Source organism: Typopeltis vanoorti, chromosome 22 (genome assembly GCF_054136105.1).
Source record: "Typopeltis vanoorti isolate ZY-2024b chromosome 22, IOZ_Tvanoo_1.0, whole genome shotgun sequence".
Taxonomy (NCBI): Eukaryota; Metazoa; Arthropoda; class Arachnida; order Uropygi; family Thelyphonidae; genus Typopeltis; species Typopeltis vanoorti.
Window position 1 is genome coordinate 31,813,829 of NC_143570.1, and position 25,238 is coordinate 31,839,066.

Consider the following 25,238-nt stretch of genomic DNA (forward strand, 5'->3'; position numbering starts at 1 on the left):
ACCCCCATTTTCAATGAATTAGTACTTGTGTTCCATTCATCATTAAACTTTTCTTCATCTGCAATTTTACGTTTTCTTGAAACTCATTTTTGAAATTTTTTTTAACAAATATGAATTCTGCAAAAATAATAGCTGATGTTATTGAATTATATTAAAATATGGACTAGGGAATGCGACTGCAAAAGTGCGCCAAAATGTCAGTTGTCGTTGGATGATGTCGGCTTTGTTATCCCAACTCATGATGACTCACACGGTTGATTCGTGCCAAGTTGCACGGTGATATCACGAAGTGTAGATATAAAATTATTTTTAATTTATTATTCATATTATAAAATGTATTATTTAAATAATTCAACATATGGGCCACATGCCATGTGGTATTGTCAACCTTTTATGGGTCACCAAAAAATTTACATTTGGGCTGCATGCAGCCTGCTCAGAGCAACAATAGGCCAATAGCTTGATGATAAACACTTATTTTTTTTTGGAATTGATAGCATATGGGGCTGCTTCTATGCTGTAGTGTGGATGTCAGCCAATTATAATATAGTATGTACAGATGATGGGCCTCTGTAGCTCAGTCTGTATAGACGAAGCCCTTTGGTCGGAAAGACCTGGGTTCAAATCCTGTCCATGACATGAGGCGCCTTTATCTGGTCTCTTTCAACTAAAGGTGAGTTAGCCGGTCTCATACGGAGGTAGAGGGTTTTTTTTTTTAACCGGAAACTCTGGTTTTTCGTCCCTCAGAACAGGCAAACTGGCCCGTGAACACACACACGGATCTACAGTCATAAAATACTTAGAGGTATAGGGATAACTGCCTTATCTTCGTATTACCGGTTAGGAAATCCAAGGATACTTTGAAGGCTATGGGTGCTTGAGTGCCTGTTAAAGCCACTGATTATGATGTATAGATCATAAAGAACAGATGATAGTTTTTGAGCATAATTGGTTGGATTCCATCAGGACCATAACCTTTTTTTGGTATCTAAGTTTTTTCAAGATTCTTTTGATGTCTTGCAAAAGATCACAGGAGGCATGAAATGGAATGTTCCCATAATGAAGGAGTGATTTGCCTTGGTAATCTATTCTGGAGTTGGATGCAAGGGAGATTAGTTTTTTTTTTTTTTAGATGATTGTTACAATATTATCATTTCGGTAATAAAGAGGCAGAAGCAGATGGACAAATGTTTCATGTAACAGCTTTTGCAAGGGACCAGAAGCACAACCACCATTGACAAGTTTTTCTACATTTAGCTTTCTCCGAGTCAGACCTAACCCAGTTAAGGATTTGCAAGATACATTGAAGTTCACAATTTGCATTGTGAGCTTCAATGTAGACTGTGAATGAGGCTGAAGTTTTTGTCTCAATAGAAAATCATGGCTTGGATATTGGGTGAGAATTTTGAAAACAGAGTGAAAAATGAAGTCTAGATGGAGAATAGTAGTCTGACCACTGAAAGGAGGAGTATAAATCTGGTGGTAAGGTACATTGGCTGTTCATAACAGTATTTTTTAAGGAAATTACAATGTACACTAAATATTAATTACAATAAATTTAATTAATATTTCTCCAATAATTTGGCAGACCTGAACTGTTATCATCAGAGAACAATGTACAAACTGATGCATGGAAACCAAATGTGAGCCTGAAGACAAGCACTCATTCCCAGAGCATGCGCTCTAGCCCAACATTAGGACTTTAGCTAGGCTCACCTTTAGGTTGCCATGCTTCGGCCTCATTCATCCGGTGTAGTACCTGCATGTGCATATTAGTTTCTACATTTTTCCCTGATGATAGTGATTTGACTTTGTCTAATTATATAAGAAATATTAATTAAATATACTGTCATTAATATTTAGTCTACATTGTGATTTCTTTAAAAAACACCATTATGAAGAGTATACATCTCTGAGATCTTTCCACTTGGCATTGTTGCAGTGCGAGGTTGTGAATGGCTGAGAAGTCATTCAACTATAGACGAAATTTGGATGAGATTGTGATCTGAATTACCATGGGAATCAGTAACCTCAACAGTGTATCTGAAAGGAGAAGTACTTATGAAAAGATCCACAGTGTTGGATGAGGAGAGTGAAATGATTTGCTTTGCTTGGCAGACTTTCCACTAAAGTGTGCCATTTTTTAAACTGAAGTCATTCCATAGCAATATCTTGCATAGTGTGGTTTTGAACAGTGCAAGTTTTTTTATACCATGGTTTATCATTTTTAACAATTTAAAAACTTTTTAACAGTAGTATGGTACTGTACTGCATTACTGACTACTAAAACAGTACCATAACGATTTAGCATACCATAATAACAGCTGTATCGATGCACACTTTTTGTATTATTTCAGCTTTGGTGCAGCAAATTTGTGGTCACTCTACAATTTATTTCTTATATGCTAATATATCTAATATGCTTTACTGCACTGTGGGAATGATTTCACTAGTTTTGAATTGCAAATTAAATATAACTCATTGGGAAATTTTGCAGCAGCAGCATCATCAAAATTTGAACATTATGGAGCCTCCATATGCTTTTTTCAAGTTATAAAACTAGCCATGCCTTTATATCCAGTCATAAGTGTGAAGAGGAAATGCAATAAAGTTGCTTGTGATACTTAAATGATTAACACCAGAACAAAAACTTGAAATTATAAAGCATCATGATGAAGGAGCATTCTATATTAAAATAGGATGTGACAATGGAATGAACAAGTCATGCGTATAAATGCTAATTAAGAAGAAAGATCAAATAACAAAACATGGAATAGCCACATCATCTTATATGACAAAAATGATTGTTAAACAGAGAAGTTCTGCAAGGGATGACATGGATTGTAATCAGAAAAAAAAAAATTCCATTAAGCCAAATGGTAATTCAAGCTAAAGTCTGGATAAGAGAAAATGGAGATGAAGGAGAAACCTTTTCAGGAAGTCATGGCTGGTTTTATAACTTGAAAAAAGCATATGGAGGCTCTATAATGTTTGAATTTTAAGTGAAAGTGCCAGTGTTAATGATGCTGCTGCAAAATTTCCCAATGTTAAAAGAAGTGTTGTAGGCTACAAAGATGAGAAAATTTTTAATCTTGACAAAACAGGTTTGTTTTGGAAGAACATGCCTTTGTGCATTTCTTTAAGCAGAAAAGGAAAATTTATTTTAGCAGAAAAGTTGCAAGCATGATAAAAAGATTTCAAAAAACCATCTGACACTTTTATTAGGAGAAAATGTATCTGTTGACTTAAAAATAAAAACTTTGTTTACCGAACTGAAAATCCATGGGCTCTTATGGGCTGTATTAAAAATGCTCTTCCTGTAATATGGTGATCAAATAAGAAAGCATGGATGATACAAATGTTTGAAGAATGGTTTACAACTTATTTTTGCCCTGCAGTTGAGCATTACATTACTGCAAAGATAATGATATAGATTTTAAAATTTTGTCATCCCTATTGCTATTTCTGACTTGCATGAAAATGTTAAAATCCTTCTTCTGGCAACCAACATATCATTATTGCAGCCAATGGATTAGAGTGTCACTGCTGCATTTAAGGCCTATAATTGGAGACAAACTCTGTCTCAAACCATGAAAGCAACAACAGCTTGCAATATGAGAGCTGTGTGGCAATATGCTTTACTGCACTGTGGGAATGATTTCACTAGTTTTGAATTGCAAATTAAAACTTTCTGAAGACATTGTGCGGATTGGGAAAGCTCTTGGATATGAAACTTTGGATTCTGACAATGTGCTTACTGTACTGACTTGTTTAGTATAACTTAGATAAAGAAACTCTTGTGGAGATAGATCAACAACGTTTATATGAAGAAAAGGAAGATAAATTAGATGAAACTGACATGCAAAAGAATTTTCGTTAAATGAGCTTTTGACTTTATTGGAAAAATCGATGATGCTTCTGATTTTCTTATGGGGGCTGATCCTAACATTTGAATAAAGCATTACCTGGAGTGTTTTGCCTGGAGGAATGATAGAAAGTGTGGCTATGGCAACTAGGAGAGGTAAAAGGATGGATGAGATGATGATGATGATGATGGTAGGAACAAATGACTTAAGAGGTAATGTAAATTGGGCAGTGAGAGATATGAGATTCTTGCTTGAGTTGGTACGAAAGAAGATGCAGAGAGGAAAGATAGTGTGCGTGTTGCCTAGGTATGATAGTGATGAGCTGAGCAGAAGAACAGTAATATTGAATAACATAATAGCTAAAATGTGTCAGAAGAGAGGATTGGAATATGTGGATGCTTGGAGGGTGTTTGAGGACAGAGAGGAATTGTATGCGAGAGACCGCTTGCATTTGAATGAGAAAGGATCTAGGCATCTGGAGAGATTGTTGTTCTGAACGAGTCGGTGTGTCCCAGGGTGGATGGTAGCAGAGGTGGCCTCTTGTGGGAAAGGGTACTTGGGAGAAGGGGAACAACATCGGGCAACGTTGAGCCCAGTGAAGTCTAGAGGGGATAATGCTGGGTATAGAAATAGTGGCATTTTTATGCTTTATACTAATGCCAGGAGTATCTGGAATAAAGGAGAGAAATTGGTGGCACTGAAGTTAATATATCCCCTTCAAATCCTGGGGACCAAATCTGAGAACAATAGTCTAAGTGTGGTCTAATCAGGGCCTTATATAACAGAATGATAACTCTTATCTCTGCATCTTTCTCATTATTGCAGCAATCCTCTGTGTTACCTTCACCACCTTTGCAATATGTCCCTTGAATTTCAGGTTTCTATCAATCATCAACCCTCAGATCTCTTGTCTCCCCTACTTCCTCCAGTATAGCTCCTCCAAAAGAGTATGCAGCGTCCCATCGGTGTCCCAAACCTCAAGACCTTACATTTTGCTGCATTAAACTGACCCCCCCCCATTCATTTGCCCATCTATCTAGCTTACTCAAATCCTCTTGCAGGACTACCATATCTGCACCATTACTAATAACCCTTCCCAGCTTCACATCATCCACAAACAACTGAATATCCCCCTGCAATCCACTGACAATGCCATTGATATCATTGATATAAAGGTTAAACAATATAGGTTCCTGTGGGACCCCACTTGTAACCTTTTGCCTTCTTGAAACTGCTCCACCATACACAATTCTCTGATACCTATCAGACAGCCAATCCTGTATCCAGTTGACCAACCTGACATCCAAACCCATGAGCTGCAACTTAAATATCAGCTTATCATGTGGCACCCTGTCAAATGCCTTTGCTAAGTCTAAGAAAATGGCAGTATATGCCTTTCCCTCATCTAATGCTCTTGTAACTTTATCATAAAAGGCTAGCATATTGCTAAAACAAGAGCGCCCCTTCACAAATCCATGTTGACTCTCACAGATAACATTACCCTCATCTGCTCAATGCTGTATATGGTCCTTCACTTCTTTCTCCAATATCTTACTAATTACTGATGACACACAAACTGGCCTATAATTAGACACTTCCAGTCTGCTACCGACCTTATGCAGTGGCACTATCTTACCTTCCTTCCATTTCATGGGCACCTTTCCCGCAGCCAGACTTTCATTGAAAAGCCAGTTCAAAAGCACTGTCAGTTCCATAGCACATTCTCTCAAAACTCGTGGTGAAATACCATCCAGTCCCACAGCTTTACTGACTTCCAGAGTACTCGGTATTTGAAACACACTCTCCTCCTGTACCTCTAAACTGTCCAACCCTCTAGCATTAAAACTGACTCCTCCAGGATGAAATACTCCAATAAAGTGTCCATTGAACAATTCCACTATGTCCTCTGCATCAGTCACTCTATTCCCATTTTTATTGCACAATATCATTCTTCCATAGCTAAAAAAGTTCTCTAGGATTTTCTTTGGATCTTAAGGCCAATCTCTTCTCATATCCCAGTTTTGCCTTCCTTACCATCCTAGTCACTCTCTTGGCCTGTCTCTTATATTCTTCATGCATCTGCTCTTCACCTATCTCCTTATATCTCTTCCATAGCCTCTTTTTCACATGCAGTTCCTGTTTAATATTGTTTGTCATCCACTTTACATCAAATTGTGTCCTCTTCTTCACTTGTGGAATACAGCTTACTATTGCTGCTAACAAATATTCCTTCACAATTTCCCAAGCATTAATGATATCCCAGCCTTCCAATTCCTCCCTCCATGAAACTTCCCCAAGTTGATGTCTAAGACTATTATAATCACCTGCCTTATAATTCCACATATGTTCCCATCTCTTTGATACTCTTGAATGTCTATTCATCTTCCAAGTCAAAACCACATGGTCACTGTCTCCAACTGGTGGGAGAGATGTCATCTCAGTTATTAGTTGAACTGTGGAAAGGGTACAAAGGCAGATAACAAAGACAGTTTCAGGACTCTACAATGTTAGTTATGAGGATTGGCTGAGGGAATGTGTACTGCAAGAAGGAGAGGTGATATGATTGAGACTTTTAAACTGTTGAGAAGCAGTTACAGGGTCACTGGGGAGTTCTTTCGCTTGGTTGAACAGCGGGAAGGAGTGATGACAAGGGGCCATCCCTGGAAGCTACGAAAGGAAGCTGTGAGCAAGAGGGTGAGAAGTGGTTTCTTTGCATGGAGGGTGGTTGAACTGTAGAATGCATTGCCTGATAGAGTGGCAAGAGCGAGAACAGTCATTGAGTTTAAGGAGTGGTATGATAGACTGTGTTTCCTAGGAGGGGCCTCCCACAATGAGTCTTGATAGACTTGTGTTTCCTAGGAAGGACCTCCCGTGATGAGTCTTTTGATTCCTTGGAGGCCTGAATAATAATAATAATATTTACAGTTCGAAAAGCACTGCAAAATGCTTGTTGAATTGGATCACGTGGATAGGCTTATGTGTTCGTCACACATGTTGAATTGGATTTAAATGTTACTGATGCGAACACAGATTGATAAGAAAATGCTATTCGATGTTACAAAGATGAGGTTATCTGGCCAGCTTGTAGCAAACAAATGATGCTTTTTTTTTTTCACTAATACTGTAATATTGTCTGTTTGTAATGTATTAATTACACTATTACACATTATAATAATATTTTAAACAGTGTGGCTTTGCATAACACAGAACTTTTTGACACCTATTAACCGTGCTATGTATTTCTGTAAAATTTTGTGAATCTTTTCCATGGAGGCTGTAAACCTATTAATATTGATGTATACTATACATCAATATTAATATTGTGGGTGAATTAGCAGTTAGATAATGTGGAATATCTGCTATAGAGGCTAAATAAATATGGAGTTGCTGCATACTGCTTAAAGCCTTCATTAAGTAGGGTGGTAATTTAATACTGGGTGATGAAATTCACATACCACCTAAAGACATTCACAAACCTGTGGTAAGACCTGGACTCATAACCTGTCTCTGTTGAAAAGTATGTAAGAAATATCTACTTAACCAATCAGGTTAGCTTAGTTAATTATTTTTAGGAAGAGTGGCACTCAAAAAAGGATGAACTGTTGTTTAGTGTATAACACTATTCACATTTATACTAGTTAAAGAGAGGTTAATTAAAAAATTTAATCCACTATACAGAGAAAAAATCTAAGCAAGAAATGACACTGCCAAAAGAGAAATTAGCTGCACAAAGGTTTCTGTTTTGTGGTAACACTTAAAAGCTGATATAATCACAATGGTGGTGGTGGTGGTGGTGTGTGTGTGTGTGGGGGGGAATTGCTTAACAAAGCATATGACTAGTTTTCTTCACTGCTCTCAAGAACAACAAAAATGTTTTGCATTATTATTATTATTATCCTAAAATACAGAGTACTTTCTATTTAAGAAAAAGTTTTTTTTAAAAAAAGAAAACATCTTTCCTATCAACTCCTAACAGTTACACCAAGTAGCTATTCATAATCATATCCAGAAAAACTATAAGCCACTAGAGAAGCAAGAACTCTGTTTCTCAGCTATACTTAGGTGTGACCTAGGATAAGCATTACTTCTGAACTACAAAATGTAGATATCAGCCTTTCTTATAAACTAGTTCAGAAACTGCAAAGCATTCTAAGAGCTTTCATGACAGTATTACTTTCTAAAAAAATATATCTATAAAATTACTATTCATGTGGTAAGAACTACATCAGTTATGAAATTTGGGAAAGCAAACACTATAGTAACATCGCTCACAATCAAAGAGAGGACAAGAATTGCTGCCTATTTCTGCACATAACTAAAAACAAACAGAACCTTCGATTTTGTGCCTTATCTTGATGTCACTTCATATCTTACTGTTCAAAAAACTTTAGTGAAGTGGTTTGATTACACAGTGGTCTAAACAGAAACCATGTTCAGACTATTGTGAAAAATCTTATCTATTTCTGCAGTACGACAGATCTATACTGTCGTACTGCAGAAATGCAACAAACTGATCTGCATAATCTCTCACCTCCAAACTGTTAGTGTTCTAAAAGTATTTAAAACTGATATTATTCTATTCAGTAAACCAATATATTGTAAATTCAATAAACCAATAAAATGCACAATATATTTGTGCATTTTATCCTAATTTTTCCAGTGTGTGTATGTTTTTATACTGAAGATGCAATCAGAAAACAAGTTATTTTAAAATAAATATTAACTTGCTGGCCTGGTTGGCTCAGAGGATAGCATAATCTACTCTTCAATACATGGCCATGAATTTGTATGAATTTAGTGGTAGAAGAATTACTGTGCAGTGAGACCACCACCTTATTAGAGACATGAAGTGGCTTGAAAAAGTTCTATGTTTGGTCTCTAGAGCTGGGTTTCTGGAGTTTTGTTTAACTAATTTCATTAGTTTCATTCACTAATGCCAATAACCTCTAGCCTTCCAGGGATGGGATTGAATGTGAGGGGTATAGTGTGTTCAGGAGTGACAGGGAGAATAAAATGGAGGGGAGGAGTGTTATTCATGATAGCTGATGAGCTGCAGCCAAGGAGAATAGAAGTTGAACTGCAGGATAGAGAAAAGAGCACATTTGAGGCTATCTGGTGTGAGATTGAGGCTAACAGAACAAAATATACAATTGGGTGCTGCTATAGACCAGGTGATGGAATAGATGGTGGAGATGCATAAGCAAATAGAAGAAATGAGTGGAAGGAGGGTAATTATTATGGGAGATTTCAGCTATGGTAACATTGATTAGAAGGAGGAGAAGACACATGGGAGGAAGGAATTGGATTTTATGCGGTTATTAAGGGATAACTATCTGCAACAGCATGTAATGGAAAATACTAGGGGTCAGAGAGTGCGTGACCTAGTAATTGCATCTGAGAATTTGGCTGTAACGAATATGACCACGTTGCCACCAACTGGTGAGAGTGATCATAAGGTCTCGACTTGGGAGGTGGCTAAAGGTGTGGAATTTACAATTAAGACAGGGTACATGTGGAATTATCGGGCTGGTAAGTATGACAAGCTTAGGAGTTTGATTGGTTCAGTGCCATGGCATGTAAAACTGCAAGGGCTGGATGTTGATAGTGCACGGGAGGCAGTTAAGAAGTGTTTGCAGGAGGCAATGGCTGACTGTATACCTAGAGTCCGTATAATAAATCAAGTAGGGGTTAAATTGATGAATAACACCATTAAGCTTGAGCTGCAAAAAAAGAAACACCTGTGGAGTTAATTTAAGAAGATCGGCAGGCACATGAACGGTATAAAGCGCAGGCCAGAAGGGTAACGAGTGTGGTAAGAAAAGCAAAAGCAGATTATGAAAAAACATTAGCCATGCAGGCTAAAGAGAATCCCAAACAGTTTTTCGATATGTTGCAAGTAAAAGAAAAAATGTATATGGCAGAATGATTTTAAAGAATGCTGATGATAGGGAGGTAACCGAATCAGTTGATATAGTGGAATTAATGAGCGACACTTTGCAAGAGTATATCATCCAGGTGGTGACATTGCAGGAATGAAAGAACCAACAGCTTATGCCAGAATTGTGGTAAATGAAGTGGAGGTGAATAGTCTATTATAAAACCTCAATGTCAATACATCTGTGGGATTGGATGGTATACCAGCTTGTGTCGTACATGAAGTGGCTAGAGAATTGTCAGTGCCCTTGACCATTTTGTTTAATTTGAGTCTCGGGTCTGGGTTAGTCCCAAGGGGGTGGAAAGAGGGGAAAATAGTTCCGCTGCATAAAGGAGGTTCCAAGACTGCTGTTGTAAATTACCGACCAATCAGCATATCAGGAATCTTTGTCAAGGTCTTGGAGAAAATAGTCAAGAGGAAAATGGGATACTGTATGGGGGACAGCATGGTTTTGTGAAGGATAGATCATGCCTCAGTAACTTGCTCACGTTTTATAACACAGTGACGGCTGAACTGGATAAGGGTAATGGGTTTAAAGTGATTCTACTGGACCTTGCTAAGGCCTTTGACAGGATACCACATGGAATTCTAATCAGTAAACCGCAGCATATGGGGATGGATAAAGGGTTGGTGAGATGGATAGGAAGGTGGTTGATGGAGAGATATCAGAGAGTGGTTTATTCAGGAGTAGAGTCAAAAAGATGGCCTGTGACTAGTGGTGTGCCGCAGGGTTCTGTTCTTGGACCACTACTGTTCAATTTGTTCATTAACGACATAGGAAAGGATCTGAGAGGAACTGTTCATTTGTTTGCTGATGATGCAAAGTTGGGTAGAACAATAGTGAGCGCACAGGATGTCAAAATTTTGCAGGATGATTTGGATAGTTTGGAGGACTGGGCTAAGGAGAATGGATGTCAATTTAATGTGGCAAAATGTAAGGTTATGCATTTTGGGGTGAAAATTAGCAGCAGTATATCACATTGGTGGAACTGTACTCCAGGAGATTGACGAGGCCAGGGATTTGGGAGTGTGGGTGGATAGGGAGTTGAAGTTTAGGGGGCACATTGCAAAAGTGGCTAAATCAGCTCATCAAATCACTTGGTTGCTGAAAAATACTTTAACAAGCAGAGACAAACAGGTTATTGTTCCTCTGTATCAAGCCTTGATAAGACCCACATCTAGACTACTGTGCCCAGATATGGGTGCCAGGATTTCTTCTGGATGGGGAGGAGGTGGAGAGGATCCACAGACGAGTTGACCAAGATGATTGCAGGTCTATGGAATGAACCTTATGAGAACAGGTTGAAGATTTGTGGGTTGCAGAAATTGGTTGATAGGCGGAAAAGGGGTGATATGATTGAGACATTCAAATTACTGAAGGGTTTCTATAAGATTAATTCAGAAGATATTTTTGAGAATAGGACTGGTGGTGGGAGGACTATTTTTTTAACTTGGAGAATGGTGAATGAGTGGAATAAGCTGCCAGAGTCTGTTGTGGGTGCTATGACTGTAAATGAGTTCAAGACGAATTATGATAGATACTGTGTGAATGTCGAATAGTTGTTCTTGACATGATGTCAGGGCTTCGATGAGTCTATGGACTCCTTGGAATTGCCTGTAATAATAATAATGATACTAATGCTATAGGTTTACAATCTTTTGTGAAGGATTCACAGAAAAAAAAATCACAGTACTCCCGGTCTCAAAATTTATTAGTTATCATTTTGAAATAATTATTCAAAATTAATGTTTAATATTTTGATGTCAATTGTTCTAATAAACTCACATATTTTATTCAAATAGAAACACTCCCTAATAGTTAGATAATTTGAAAATTATGCTTTAGCATTACAAACAGAAAACTTTCACAAAAGCTATTTCAGGCCTCTAATAAATAGGATGTATGGTCTTGCACTACTCAATAAAAACTATTAGCTAACTGTTGAGTCTTTCAAGTACCATATCTAGGGCAGAAAATATACCATTTGGAAAGTCAAAAGACCATGTCCATTGCCTTTCAACATTTCAAATGAAATGTTGAAAGGCAATGGACATGGTCTTTTGACTTTAAGGTCTAAGTTAAAATGTCTAGCTTAATTCAAAGCACTCAAAATTCCATTTAATCAAAATTTGAGTTCCAAGATGTTTTTAATCATAAATCTACTGATAATGTAATTTTGAACTGAGTTAATTGTAATTAGCAGTCAGAGGCAAATTGGAAGAATCAGTACAATACGTTTACTGTGGAATGATTATGACCTTGCATATCTGCGAATTTCTAAAATTACTGAGAAATTGGACCAAAGAAATATGATGGCATGCAATTTATCACAAAGGATAGTTTTGTACTGCACTCTTTAGTCATTCAAATGGAAAGAAGAAATCAATTACATATAGTAAACGATTTCTTCTTTATTATAAAATGACCTCGCAAAATAAATATTACAAATAATGTTTTCTAAATATTTTTTTTTCTAAATATTTTTTTTTCTAAATATTTTTGTTTAAAAAATTCTTGTAATTATTTCCACATAATATATCAATTGTGACACTTCATATTTATAATAAAGAGTTATGTACCTGATAAATCAGTTCATTATTATATATTTATCTAAAATGTATTTAAATATTAAGAAAGAATTTTTAAATTTCATTTTAATAACACAACATTTATTGATATAGCATAACTAGAAAAGTAATATTACATTTTTAGTAATATATAAACAAATTTTACTACACTAATATTTCAATATTAGAAATATATAAATATGAAAGAGGTCAATGAATATATGTTGTAAGCCAAGCTAAACAACAGAGACATTTTAAGGACTTTCTCAAATTCTAAATATTTCTCTAAAAAGTTTAAATTAAAAAGTCTTGGATAAAGGAAGTAAATTAATATTACCTTTATCATCCCATAGCCTATTATTATTATGGACTACTCCATGGAGTCCTTAGACTTATCAAGGGAGGCCTTAAACATTATGCCAAGCACTATCCAACATTTGCACAGTATCTATCATACTTTGCTTTTTTGAACTTATTCTCAGTCATGGCACCTACAACAGACTCTGGCAACCTTGGACTCCCTGGAGGTGTGACGTAATAATAATAACCTATTCTATTTGTTCACCACTCTCCAAGCAAAAAATCTAGTCCTGACACTCCTATTAACTGTACTCTTTCTCTGTTTCCAAGGATGGCCCCAAGTTCTCCCACAACCAGAATTATTCTCAAAAATTCCTCTGTATTAATCATCTAAAAACCCTTCAGTAATTTGTATATATATCAGTCATATCACCTCTCTTCTGTCTTTCAACCAATTTCTGTAATCCACAAATATTCAACCTGTCCTCATAAGATTCATTCCATAGACTTGATATCACCTTGGTCACTTACTTACCTCTGGATCCTCTCCACCTCTTCCTCATCCCCAAGAAACCCAGGATCAGATCTGCATGCAGTAGTCAAGATGGGGTCTTACCAAGACTCTATAAAGAGGTAACCTGCTTGTCTCTGCTCATCAGGGTATTCTTCAGTAACTAATCAATAAGTAATCCAATAACTTGCTTTAGTCCCTTTTGCAATATGTGCTTTAAACTTTAATTCCCAATACACTAACACCCTCAAATCCCTTTCTTCATCAATTTCTTGGAATACAGTTCCATCAGTGCGGTACACAGCTAGTAATCTTTTCACCCCAAAATGCATAACCTTACACTTTACCACATTAAACTGACATTTTCAGCTTTGCCACATTAAACTGACATTTTCAGTTACACAGGCCTGTGTAGCTCAGTAGATGTGGCGTTTTCACTCTACAGCGCTTCACTGCACAACAAAAGGCGTTCGAATCTAGTCGCTGACTAGAGGAACTTTTTCTAAGTCTTTTCTTGACTGGTTCCCGAGTTAGTCGATCTCTGGCATGGGCTAGCATTTTTTTTCACCCGGAAACTTGGGTTTTTCGTCCCGTAAACTCAAGAAAATCGGCCGTCGAACCCACACTTTTTTAGACATTCAAAATATTGTGTTAGAGCTAGGCACCACGAGATGGCGGCACTTGCTAGCCACCTTCTTCACTGCGTACCAATTAATTAGTGATAGCCTTGGGCCAGCTATCTCTGATTGGCTACCAGTGGAGATTGAACTGCCCACTCAGTCTCCAAAAGTTAGATAAGGCTAAAACGGCCTTGCCCTATAAATCGAGAACAAAAAGGTGTTAGCTTATTTTTTTTTTTTAGAACTGACATTTTCTCCTTTGTGCAGACTGCCAGTCTATTAAAATCATTCTGAAAAATTTTAACATCATCTGTATTAACTATTGCTCTATCCAATTTTGCATCATTGACAAACAGCCGAATAGTTCTTCTCGGATCCTTTCCTATATCATTAAGATACAAATTAAATAGTAGTTAGTGGCTCAAGAGCAGAGCCCTGTGGCACCCCACTAGTCACAGGCCTTTTACTGGACTCTACTCCTGAATAAACTACTCTCTCCATCAACCATCTTCTTATCCACTTCAACTTTATATCCATCCTTATGTGTTGCAATTTATTGATTAGAATTCCATGCAGTATCTTGTCAAAAGCTTTTGCAAAATCCACTGTAAACACGTTAACTTTATCTAACTATCTCTAAATTGTCACTGCCGGTCTGGTTGGCCTAGTGGTTAGCGTATTCACTCTCCAGCCCAAAGGCTGTGGGTTCGACTCCCACCGTGGGTATCGATGTTTGTGATACTATTGGTGGTGATGGGCAGCAGATAGCATTGGTGTAGATGATGCGGTTTGTTGTAGTTAGTGGAATGAGTGGTGGAGACAGAGTTGTAGAGTAGGTGCCCTCCCTCGATGAGTCTTTGGACTCCTTGGAGATGTCATGTAATAATAATAATTATCAAACGTAAGCAAGTGACTGATGCACACAACCTATCCTTCACAAAATCATGTTGCCCCCATATAGTATTCAATTTCTGCATTTTGCTCTTAATTAACTTATCGAGAACCTTGACTATAACTCCTGATATGTCTGATATGTCATCCTCCACCAGTCTCAGAGCTTCCTTTATGCAGCAGAACTATTTTCCCCCTCTTTTCACTCCCTTGGGACTAACCCAGATCCAAGACTTAGATTAAACAACACGGTCAAAGGCACTGCCAATTCCTTAGCACTTTCTTGTAAAACTCAAGCTAGTATACCATCTAATCCCATAGCTGTAATCACATCAAGTATCTGTAATATGTTATGCACCTCAAGTTCATTTACTTCAGTTTCCATATAACCTTTTGCCTCTCTTGTTACTATGATATCTTCACCTAGATGATATATTCTTGCAAAGTGTTCACTTAGTAATTCTGCTATTTCACCTGATTTATAGTTGCCTTCCTACCATCGACATCCATTAAAATCATTCTGCCACGAACATTCTTTCTTTTACTTGCAATACACCAAAAGAATTCTTTGGGATTATCTTTGGCCTATACTGTAATTTCCTTTCATATTCTGCTTTTTACCTTTCTTATCACACTGGTTACCCTTCTGGCCTATGATTTGTACTGCTCATGTGCCTGCTGATCATCTTTCTCTTTGAATTCCTTCGTTAATTTTTCTTTTTTTTTGTAACTCCAGCTTAATGATGGTATTCATCCATTTAACTTCCACTTGGTTTATAGCGCATGGGAGAGTCTTCCCATGCACTATAAACATCCAGCCCCTGCAGTTTCACATCCCATGGCACTAATCCAAGCAATCTCTTAAGTTTGGCATACTTACTAACCCTGTAATTTCGCATATACCCCCCCCCCCCCCCTCTTTAACTGAAACTTCTGTACATTTAGCGACTTTCCCAGGTCATTTATGGGTCTGAGAGCTGGGTCAGAAGTAAAACACTTGACCAAAGACTGGAGACCGCAGTTATGAGAGTCCTGAGAAAGATTAGAGGCGTGAACAGATGGCATCAATGGCAATATCATATTAAGAACGAGGATATTAGGAAAGAATTTGACATTGTCAGCATCCAGGAATGCGTTAGCAGAGCTAATCTCAGGTGGTATGGTCACTTAAACAGAATGGGTGAGGAAAGATTAGCAAAACAAGTGTTCTCTGCCAGGTTGGCAGGAAAACGACCCAGAGTAAGACCAAGATATAGGTGGATTGATACGGTACAAAGTGCTTTAGAAGATAGAAATATAAGATCTGATAATGTTGGAGTCTTGACAAGTAACAGACTGATTTGGAGGAAAATTGTAGATAGGAAGTTAGTAATGATGTAAATTTTTCATGTAGTACTATCATATCCTTTACACCCCTTGAGGGTACATGGCAGGAATTTGATGATGATGATGATAAATTATATACATACATATAACAATAACAATAATAATATTTATTTATTTATTTTTAAACACTTTATTATGTCTTGTATACATATAACAATTACATTTAAAATTATAGAAATTACAAAATTTAATAATTCTAAAAATTACATGCTAAAAATACTATTAATATATATTAATATAAATACTAAAAATTTATTTTTAAACACTTTATTATGTCTTGTATACATATAATAATTACATTATAAAATTATAGAAATTACAAAATTTAATAATTATAAAAATTACATGCATATGATAATAATAATAGTATATTTTTTAAATTCAATGATTTTTATTATTAAAATTATGATTGCATATTATGCATTTACAAAACATGTTCTAGTTTTTTTTTTTTTTAACAACGAATTTCATGCAAATTTTCCTTTTTTTTTTGTATAATGTGTTAATAATAGTTACTATAGATGGAAATTTATAGTTTGCAATTGAATAAGATTACATTTTTTTAACAGCGTTTATAGTATAACAAGAAGTTTTATATATTTTACAATGTTTGCTTTTAATGTATTTAAGTGCTATAACTACAACACTTCAATGTAATAAATAATTCCCCCCCCCCTTTCTGTTGATCTCGGTTGAGATGTAATGTCTCAGCTTGCATCCTCGAAGCTTTTTAATAAGCATATCTGAGGATGACACCGGTTGACTATTTTTTTATTGATTTGATTGCTGTGTTGGACGTAGGCTGATGTTTGAGAGGTCAAATGAATGATCTTAAAGATTCGATCAAAGTCGAATTGCCGATATATTCTGGTGTTATTACTGTCTTGATGGTTCACATTCATTTTTGTTGTGGTTTTCTTTTTGAACTAATTAGGAGACTTTTTTTTTTTTTCACTGTGGCAGCCTTTCTATTTTCTTCTGAGCTTTTGATTTGTATCGGCTTTGAAGTTTTCAACTTCCTCAAGAATATCTTGGCATCTCTGATCCACAAAAATTGGTAATTTTTTTCTGTTTCTGCTTTTCTTGCTTGGTACAACAGATTCTGGTTGAATGGTGTTAAATATTCGGATAGGAAAATTGGTGTATGGTCTTGCAATGTGTTCAAGTCCTTGGCAACTGTTTTTTTCTGTCTGCTGGCTTTTATGAAATTGTCTCTTGTGCACCTGCTTGTAAGATGAACTATGATTGGTGCAGGTTGTGGCAAGCCTTGTTTTTTGCTCTTCCTAGGAATCTGATTTACGGTCTGAATGTCATTAAGCTGTAGGGGATATCAATTGCATGGCCTAATTTTAAAACTACGTCTGTGAGGTTTTCTGTAGGTGCAGTTTCAGGAAGACCATTTATGACATGATCTTCTCTATGTTGTTGCTGATTTAAATGTTCGTATTGTAGTTTTATGGAATTAAGTTCTTGACGGAGTTCACATGTCTCTTTCATCAAACTGTGTTGCCTGTCAGTTAGTGCATTAATGCTGATTTCAATGTCTTTTACCATTTGCAACACTTCTATCACTGCTAAATTATTATGTTTGACCAAATTTCATAATCGTTACATTTTTTTGTTATTTGTTCGTTCTGTTTGTCAAAGAGTGCACAAGATCTACTAAGCTGGCTTTTAGTCTCTAGACCATTTTCTATTAGTATATTTAAGGAGTTCAAATTATAGGACTCACCTGTATTTTTTTTGTATGTTCAGTTTGTCATCTGATTTTGCCTCCGGTATAATCGGCTGCATCATAGGTGGCTTTAATAATAATAATAATTATTATTATTATTATTATTCCAGATATTGAGTTGAAGCTTGTTCCAGTAGCTGACTTTTCACTGTTCACATTGGTTCTCTAATGAAAACAGCAGTTTAATATAAACCAAAATAATTACCTGACATTTTGATCTTCATATCAAGATCATCATCTGGGAGTATACACATATATACTGCAAATGATGAGATTCATATGAAGGTCAAAATGCCAGGTGATTGTTTTGATTTATATTAAACTGAAGTTATTAAATAACATAGTAGTTGTCTCTATACTTTATTAAAATAAATGCTGATCACCACGTAACTATGAAATTAAACAAGAAAGGATAAAAACACGAAACGTGCAGTTTTCATTATATAAATAAAAATACACATTTATTGCAGTATACATAAATGGCTTTTCAATATTTTCTCAAACAAAGATTAAACTCTAATAAATTAAAGACACACAAAGGTATTGACATATTTAAATAAAGGCAGTAAAATACACTGTGGAATACTATATTTGAATTTTTTTTATACTGTATATAAAGTTCTATATAAAAACAAATGGTAGAGTACAGTAGTTTCCAAAAATTAAGGAACAAAGAAAAATCACGATAACTCAAAACTGTATGATGAATTTTTATGCAATTCAGTGAAAAGCTCTATGATATGATAAAATGCCTACAAAAATTGTAAATGAATAGTTTAATTCAGTAACAAAAACATGAAGACAGTAGTTATAAATGAGAGGTCACAATGAGATTGTCAAAGTGCCTCAATAAGGAATGTGGTCATCCCTCACAGCATTACAGCACTCACAATATGTTTTATACTTATAATGGTGTCCAGGAGCTCACTTGGTAATAACAACCACTGTTCCTGAAAATCTCTCCTAAGTCTCTCAAAGTTTTGGGAAGGAGATTGAGAGAGCAACAACATGTCTACTAAAGAATCCAGACATGCTAAATAGGATTAAGGTCAGGAGATCTGGCTGGCCAGTCCAAACATATGATAGTCTCTTCTCGAAGATTCTGGTCCACAAACCTTGATCAATGAGGATGACCATTATCATCTTGCAGAATAAAGGTCTTCCCTATCGCACCCATATATGGATAAACATAGGGATCCAGGACCTTCTCTCTATGAGCTGCAGCATTCATGGTTCTGCAAGGAAGCACATACAAGTCGGTGCCTCCACCCAATGAGTTGCCTCTCCAAACCAGTACGCTACCTTCCTCCACTATGAGTGTCCCTGTTAATTAGTAGGATGATATGTATCCCTGGTTCCCTCTATACAAAGGCATGCTCTGATCTGGAGAGAACCAGGAACACACTATCATCCCTGTGAAAGGGACACTTATGATGGAGGTATTGGGAAGGTGGAGGTTTGGAGAAGCATTTCATACACACCGACCAGTATGTGTTTCCTTACAGAACCAGAAATGCTGCAATTTACAGAGACAAGCTCCTTGACCTCTATGTTCATCCATAGATAGGTGCGATAGGAGAGACAAGTATTCTAAAAGACAATAATGCTCATCCTCATCAATCAAAGCTCATGGACCAATATCTTCAGGAAGAGGCTATCACATGTTTGTACTGGCCAACTGTCTTTTGACCTTAATCTTATTTAGTATGTCTGGATTCTCTGGGTAGATATGTTGCCACTCTCAATACCTTCCCCAAAAATTTGAGGGATTTAGGAGAGATTTTCAGGAATAGTGGTTGTTATTACCAACTGAGCTCCTGGACACCATTATAAACAGTATAAAAGATCGTTGTGAGTATTGTAATGTGAGGAGTGACTACGTGATTCCTTATTGAGGCACTTTGACAATCTCGTCTTGACCTCTCGTTTATGTTAAGACTACTGTCTTCATGTACTCTTTTGTTACTGAATTAAACTATTTATTTACAATATTTATAGATGTTTCTTTATCATATCATACTGCTTTTCATTGAATTGCATAAAAATTCATCATGCAGTTTTTGAGTTATGATTTTTCTGTTTGTTCCTTAATTTATGGAAACCAGTGTGTGTGTGTGTGTGTATATATATATATATACACACACACACACACACACACACATATACATATCAGGGGGAAGATATTCCGGGTATGCTGGGTGTGCGATGTGCTCATTCACGAAATATCAGTTCACTGATATTATATTTTTGCATTTATTTCTGTTAAAGATTCCCCCAATTGTTTGCAGACTTAAAATTGAACACAATATACTAATGCTTCATTGTCCTCTTCAGGAGGGTATTAAAGCATTAGTGCTTCATGAAGAGGGCACTTTTCAACGCATAAACATTGTGTCACATTTGCATTAATAGCCCAGGTGTGCTTTTAAGATACATACACCTTCGAGCCCTTCAAAAAGATGTAAAGAGGGTGCAGCGGGTCAAATTTTTAGCTTTCTAGTATTTTTAAACCACGGAGAAGGTGAGGCAGGGTGAGCTAACATTTTGAGCTCACCAAGCACCTAACATCTGTGATTGGTTATTTTGTCAACCAATCCGATTGAATGTTGTCACTTGTCATGAGTTGAGCGCTTTCTGTATCCGATGGCTGTATTACAAACAGCTGTTACACGTCTTCTGGAAAAGAAAATTTGAAGTGGATGTTAGGAGAAAAAAAGCTAATTGTTTTTTCTTTTGCTTGTGCAGTACAGCATCTGTTGATGTTGCAAAGTTTTTTAACAGTATATAGACATTTTTATTCTTCAGAAACAACAGACAGTAAAAAACATCTATTCCTGAATAAAAATGAATATTCTGTGTATTATAAGACGTTGTTGATCTACAATAAAATACCAGCATATGTGAGATTGATAAGACAGAAGAACCGCTGATACTAAAAAAATACGCCCATGCATACAGTCAAATTGACGTGAAATTTGTGGCGCGGGTTGCATAACCCACAGGACAGCACACCCAACCGAAATGGGCATGCGACACCACTGATATATATATATATATATACACACACATAAAAAATTTTCCTGCTTTCTGAGTATGATATAACTGTATACATTTAATGAAATGAGGTTTCTGTGCAAATTGTCCATTATTACTTAACTGGTAAAAAAAAAAAACACATATAATACTTTCAAAAAGAAACTGTTTAATGATTAGTTTCATGTGCCATATTGCACACACCCTCAGATTAAATTACAGAATTAGAAAAAAGGAAGCATTAACAGGGAGATTTCTATATTGACAACTGCTATACATCAAATGAAATTAAACTAGATATTCAATGTATCATAAAGTGTCACATGGGTAACTCATTGCTACGATGTTTTGTGTAACTTCTGTCATATGATAGAGACCTGCATAGCTATGAATTAGTCTAGGTCTGATATATATATATATATATATAGATCAAAGATAGCTTAAAATGAGACTGTGGTTTCTGTTACATTGGGTTGGACACTGAAGTCAATGTAATGCTATGGTGTCCAACTGGATGTTGAATATAAATGTCTCATTTTAAACCAGCTTTGGTCTTCATATATCAAAGACCTGCATAGCTATAGATTATGTTATGATAGAAGTTATGTGGAATATTGCAATAACAAGGCATACCTCTGACCTCTTAATGCTAGGTTCAGCATCTAGTTTAAGTTCACTCCATGTACAGCAGTTGTTCATTTAGAAATCTTCCTGTTAACACTAACTTTTTCCTCATTTTAATTTAATCTGAGGATGTATTGTGATATGGCATATGAAACTAGTCATTATACAGTTTCTTTCTGAATGTATTATACATATGTTTTACAAGTTAAGTAATAATAAAATTATCAGTTGCACAATTTTTGGTATCTTTATTCATTCTCACTTAGCTAGAGACCACAATCCTAATGACACATTCAATACAATCAGAATAGCACCTGCTATGTTTAAAGTATGTAACAAATATTTGCGTTGGTGATGGAGCAGGATACCACTGAAGAACAACTCAATAGAAGCCTGTGTTATCCACTGACCATCAAGAGCTGGGCATGGTATCATATTTAGTATTGCGAGAGCACCAGAAAAAGACACTGTGTATCTTCATATAATTAAGAAATAAGTCGTTATTTTCATCATATTATTTAAGTAGTAATAATAATTGATATATATATATATATATTACTTAACTGGTAAAAAAAAAACATAATATTTTCAAAAAGAAACTGTTTAATGATTAGTTTCATATGCCATATTATGTACAATATGGCATATGAACATATTATCATAGGGAATTCTAAACTTGGATTTATTTCACACGATAATTTTTAAATGTTAATGGATATTATTTAGGATATCATTTCAACCTGATATTCTCCTATAAAGGAGAAATTAAACTTTAATGAATTAACAATTTTAATTAGTTTTAGTGTTTTATAATAAGTATTTCTAATTCATATTTATTTTTAAAAATAACCTGCAAAATCTTAAGACTTATTTACATCAATGATTAGGCTTCTAAGTTATTGATATTTTGCATGTCAGGATAATTTCAGTTTTTCTACCTTTTATCAAGTTTGCGATTATTATTATTATTACTACCAGAGACATCCAAGTCAGGGACTCATTAAGGGAGGCCATATACCATCCACACCAGCTGTCATACCTTTTCTTGAATTCATTCACACTGAACCGCCACATTGAACCGCCACCAAAGGTAAACTATTCCGTTCCAATCACACACTACTCCACAAGGAAAAACATCTAACTCTAGCCCATTTCCTGACTGCATTCATTCTAAACTTCCATGGAATGTCCTCTCTCTTTTGTCCTCTCCTCACCTATCATAAAATGAAATCTATTTATTGATGCCCCTGACTCTTTCAAAAGTTGTAGGTCTCAATCATATTACCATTCTTTCTCCTGTTTGCTAATGTTTGCAGTCCACAAATTCTCATTCTGTTTTCATAATCTACATTTCTGAGATCCGATATCATCTTTAACACTCTCCTCTCTACCTTCTCCTCTGTATCTACATCTGTAGACACATTGAATTAATAGATAGAATTTTTCATTTTTGGGAGGTACACAGTTGGATGAGCATTGTGTGCAATACTCATCAGAGTGTACCTCCTGAGATGAGTCTCTGACTCCATGGAGGTCAGATGATGATAATAATAATAATAATCCTGCCAATATAATAACCACTGGATATCTCATTACACCAAAGTGCACAACTTTACATTTACTAACATTGAATAGACAACCATTTTCACATGCTCATAATTTCAACCTACTGAAATCATTCAGTAAGTGTTGCATGTCAGGGATATTCCTGATTATCCTGCCTATTTTTGCACTGTCAGCAAACAACTGTATGTCACCAGTCATATCCTTCCCAATGTCATTAATGTAAAGACTGAATAATACTCGATACCTGTGCTATACCACTGATTACCTTAAATCTTACAAACTCACACTCCCTGTAAACCACTTTTTGATATGTCAGTCAACAATCCTCTTATCCATGCTAACAGATTATAATACAATCCCATATATCCTTCAACTTATGAATAGACATCCCTGCTGTACCTATCCAAAGCATTAGCAAAGTACAAAAGTATCATGGTGTATCCTTTCCTTTTGTCTAACTCAACTGCCACATTATTACAAAATGTAAGCAAGTTGCTCAACATGACCTTTCCTTAGTAAACTCATACTGTTCTTTGCAAAGTATAGATTCCTTCATATCAATCCAATTCTGTCAATGAGCTCTCAACAATTTTTCTAAAACCTTCAAAACCACTCATGAGATATCAATAGGTGCATCAGCAAGCAATTGTATATTCACCATTAAAAAGAAAATAACAACAGCCTGCCTTTTCTAGATGCTCTAATCATCTAGTTTTTTCTGTAAACTGTAAATTCAGTTTACAGAAACCACACCCACACAGGTAGATACATACATCAACTTTCCCATCATCTGCCCCACCCTCCCAACAGTAAGGTGTTATAAAATCCTTGTCAACAGAGCCTCGAACTTTTGTTTGACCAGGTTTCCTTTTCAGGTGAACTCTCCTTTATTTGGGAGACCATCCTGTCCAAAGGTTGTAATACTAAAAGGATTAACAAATTGTTTTTTTGTTAATACATACAGACTACAGTAATACTATTATTATTCCCTATACTTAGCCACTTCTCATGAGACAGAACAGAACAGTCATATCTTTAACTGAAACTATAATCAGATCTAACACTTTTTTAATCTCTCAAGTTCCTTTTGTCACATGCTGCTTGAATATTAGAATTCTAATATTAAATTATTCTAATATTCAATATTAGAATAATTAAAGTCATCCATGATGATTACTCATTTAGCCTCCGGTTGATTTGGTGATGCATTCTATTGTCACCAGCAAATGATCCACAAGGTATGTAACAACACCCCACTATGTATCTGATCTTGCTTGACCACCTCACTGGATAGCTTCAAACTCACTGCTAAAAAGAAAATTGTTACTAGTATTGCAGCCATAGCATTCTATTCCCAACTGGAATCAAATCATCCAATATCACTACCATCACTTTCCTCCTCTCCTATCTTGTATATCTTTCCTAAAAATACTGTACTCTTTACACTCGATATTAGTATATCTGCATCTGACAGTCAGGTCTCACTACTGCTAATAATCTGAAGACAAAAAAAATATTCATCAAGACCACAAATTCCAATCCCTTTCTTCCTGATACTCCTGTCAAAGACATAGTAAGTGACCTGCAGCCTTTTTGGTATACTGCCCTCTGTTGTCTACTGGACCCAGTTAGACAACTTGAAGATCTCTATTCATATCTAATGCTTCACTTATGCAGACAGAGACATTCTTGTGCATACATAATAATTCTGAACTGGATGAACACACAATCATCCTTCCATCACAATCACCTCCATATTGTTAACATAGTTGTAACTTAGTTGCTCTTATGCATAGCACCATTTCACCCATCATGATATAGTTTTCCTGACTCTCCATGTCAGGATCATTAGATCTCATAATGATAAATAATTTCTCCAGACACCAAATGCATTCAAGTACAAGCTGTTCCTCTTATGAAAATTAATTCTCTCCTCCCTCCATACATCAAAAAAACTTGCAACCATTCCCTCTACACAGCCTGCACATTGAATCATTTGCCATCAGTACATTCTTGTTATGTAATTCACCATTAGAACTAATATAAATAAAAAAATTCTATCATTAACAATTAAAAAAAAAAAGGCTGAAATTATGTAAAAGGATACTTCAACAAAGTTTCATAAGCATAGATGAATCTGATGGGTAAAATGTTACTTCTTGAAGTCCATTTGGTTATTTTCACTTAAAAAGAAAAAATGCAT

At 35.8% G+C, this 25,238-nt stretch overlaps 1 protein-coding gene across 1 annotated transcript in view; it reads right to left on the reverse strand.

Moving 5' to 3' along the window:
• Nucleotides 1–19,960: 19,960 nt before the first annotated feature.
• The window catches only part of S2P (membrane-bound transcription factor site-2 protease), a 151,255-nt gene continuing 145,977 nt past the window's right edge, over nt 19,961–25,238 (reverse strand). The window contains exons 9-10 of the mRNA XM_090411953.1: nt 25,143–25,218; nt 19,961–21,944 (exon numbers count right to left, since the gene is read on the reverse strand). Coding sequence (XP_090268079.1) covers nt 21,728–21,944; nt 25,143–25,218 — 293 coding nt within the window. The 3' untranslated portion in view covers nt 19,961–21,727. The remainder of the gene's footprint in view (nt 21,945–25,142; nt 25,219–25,238) is intronic.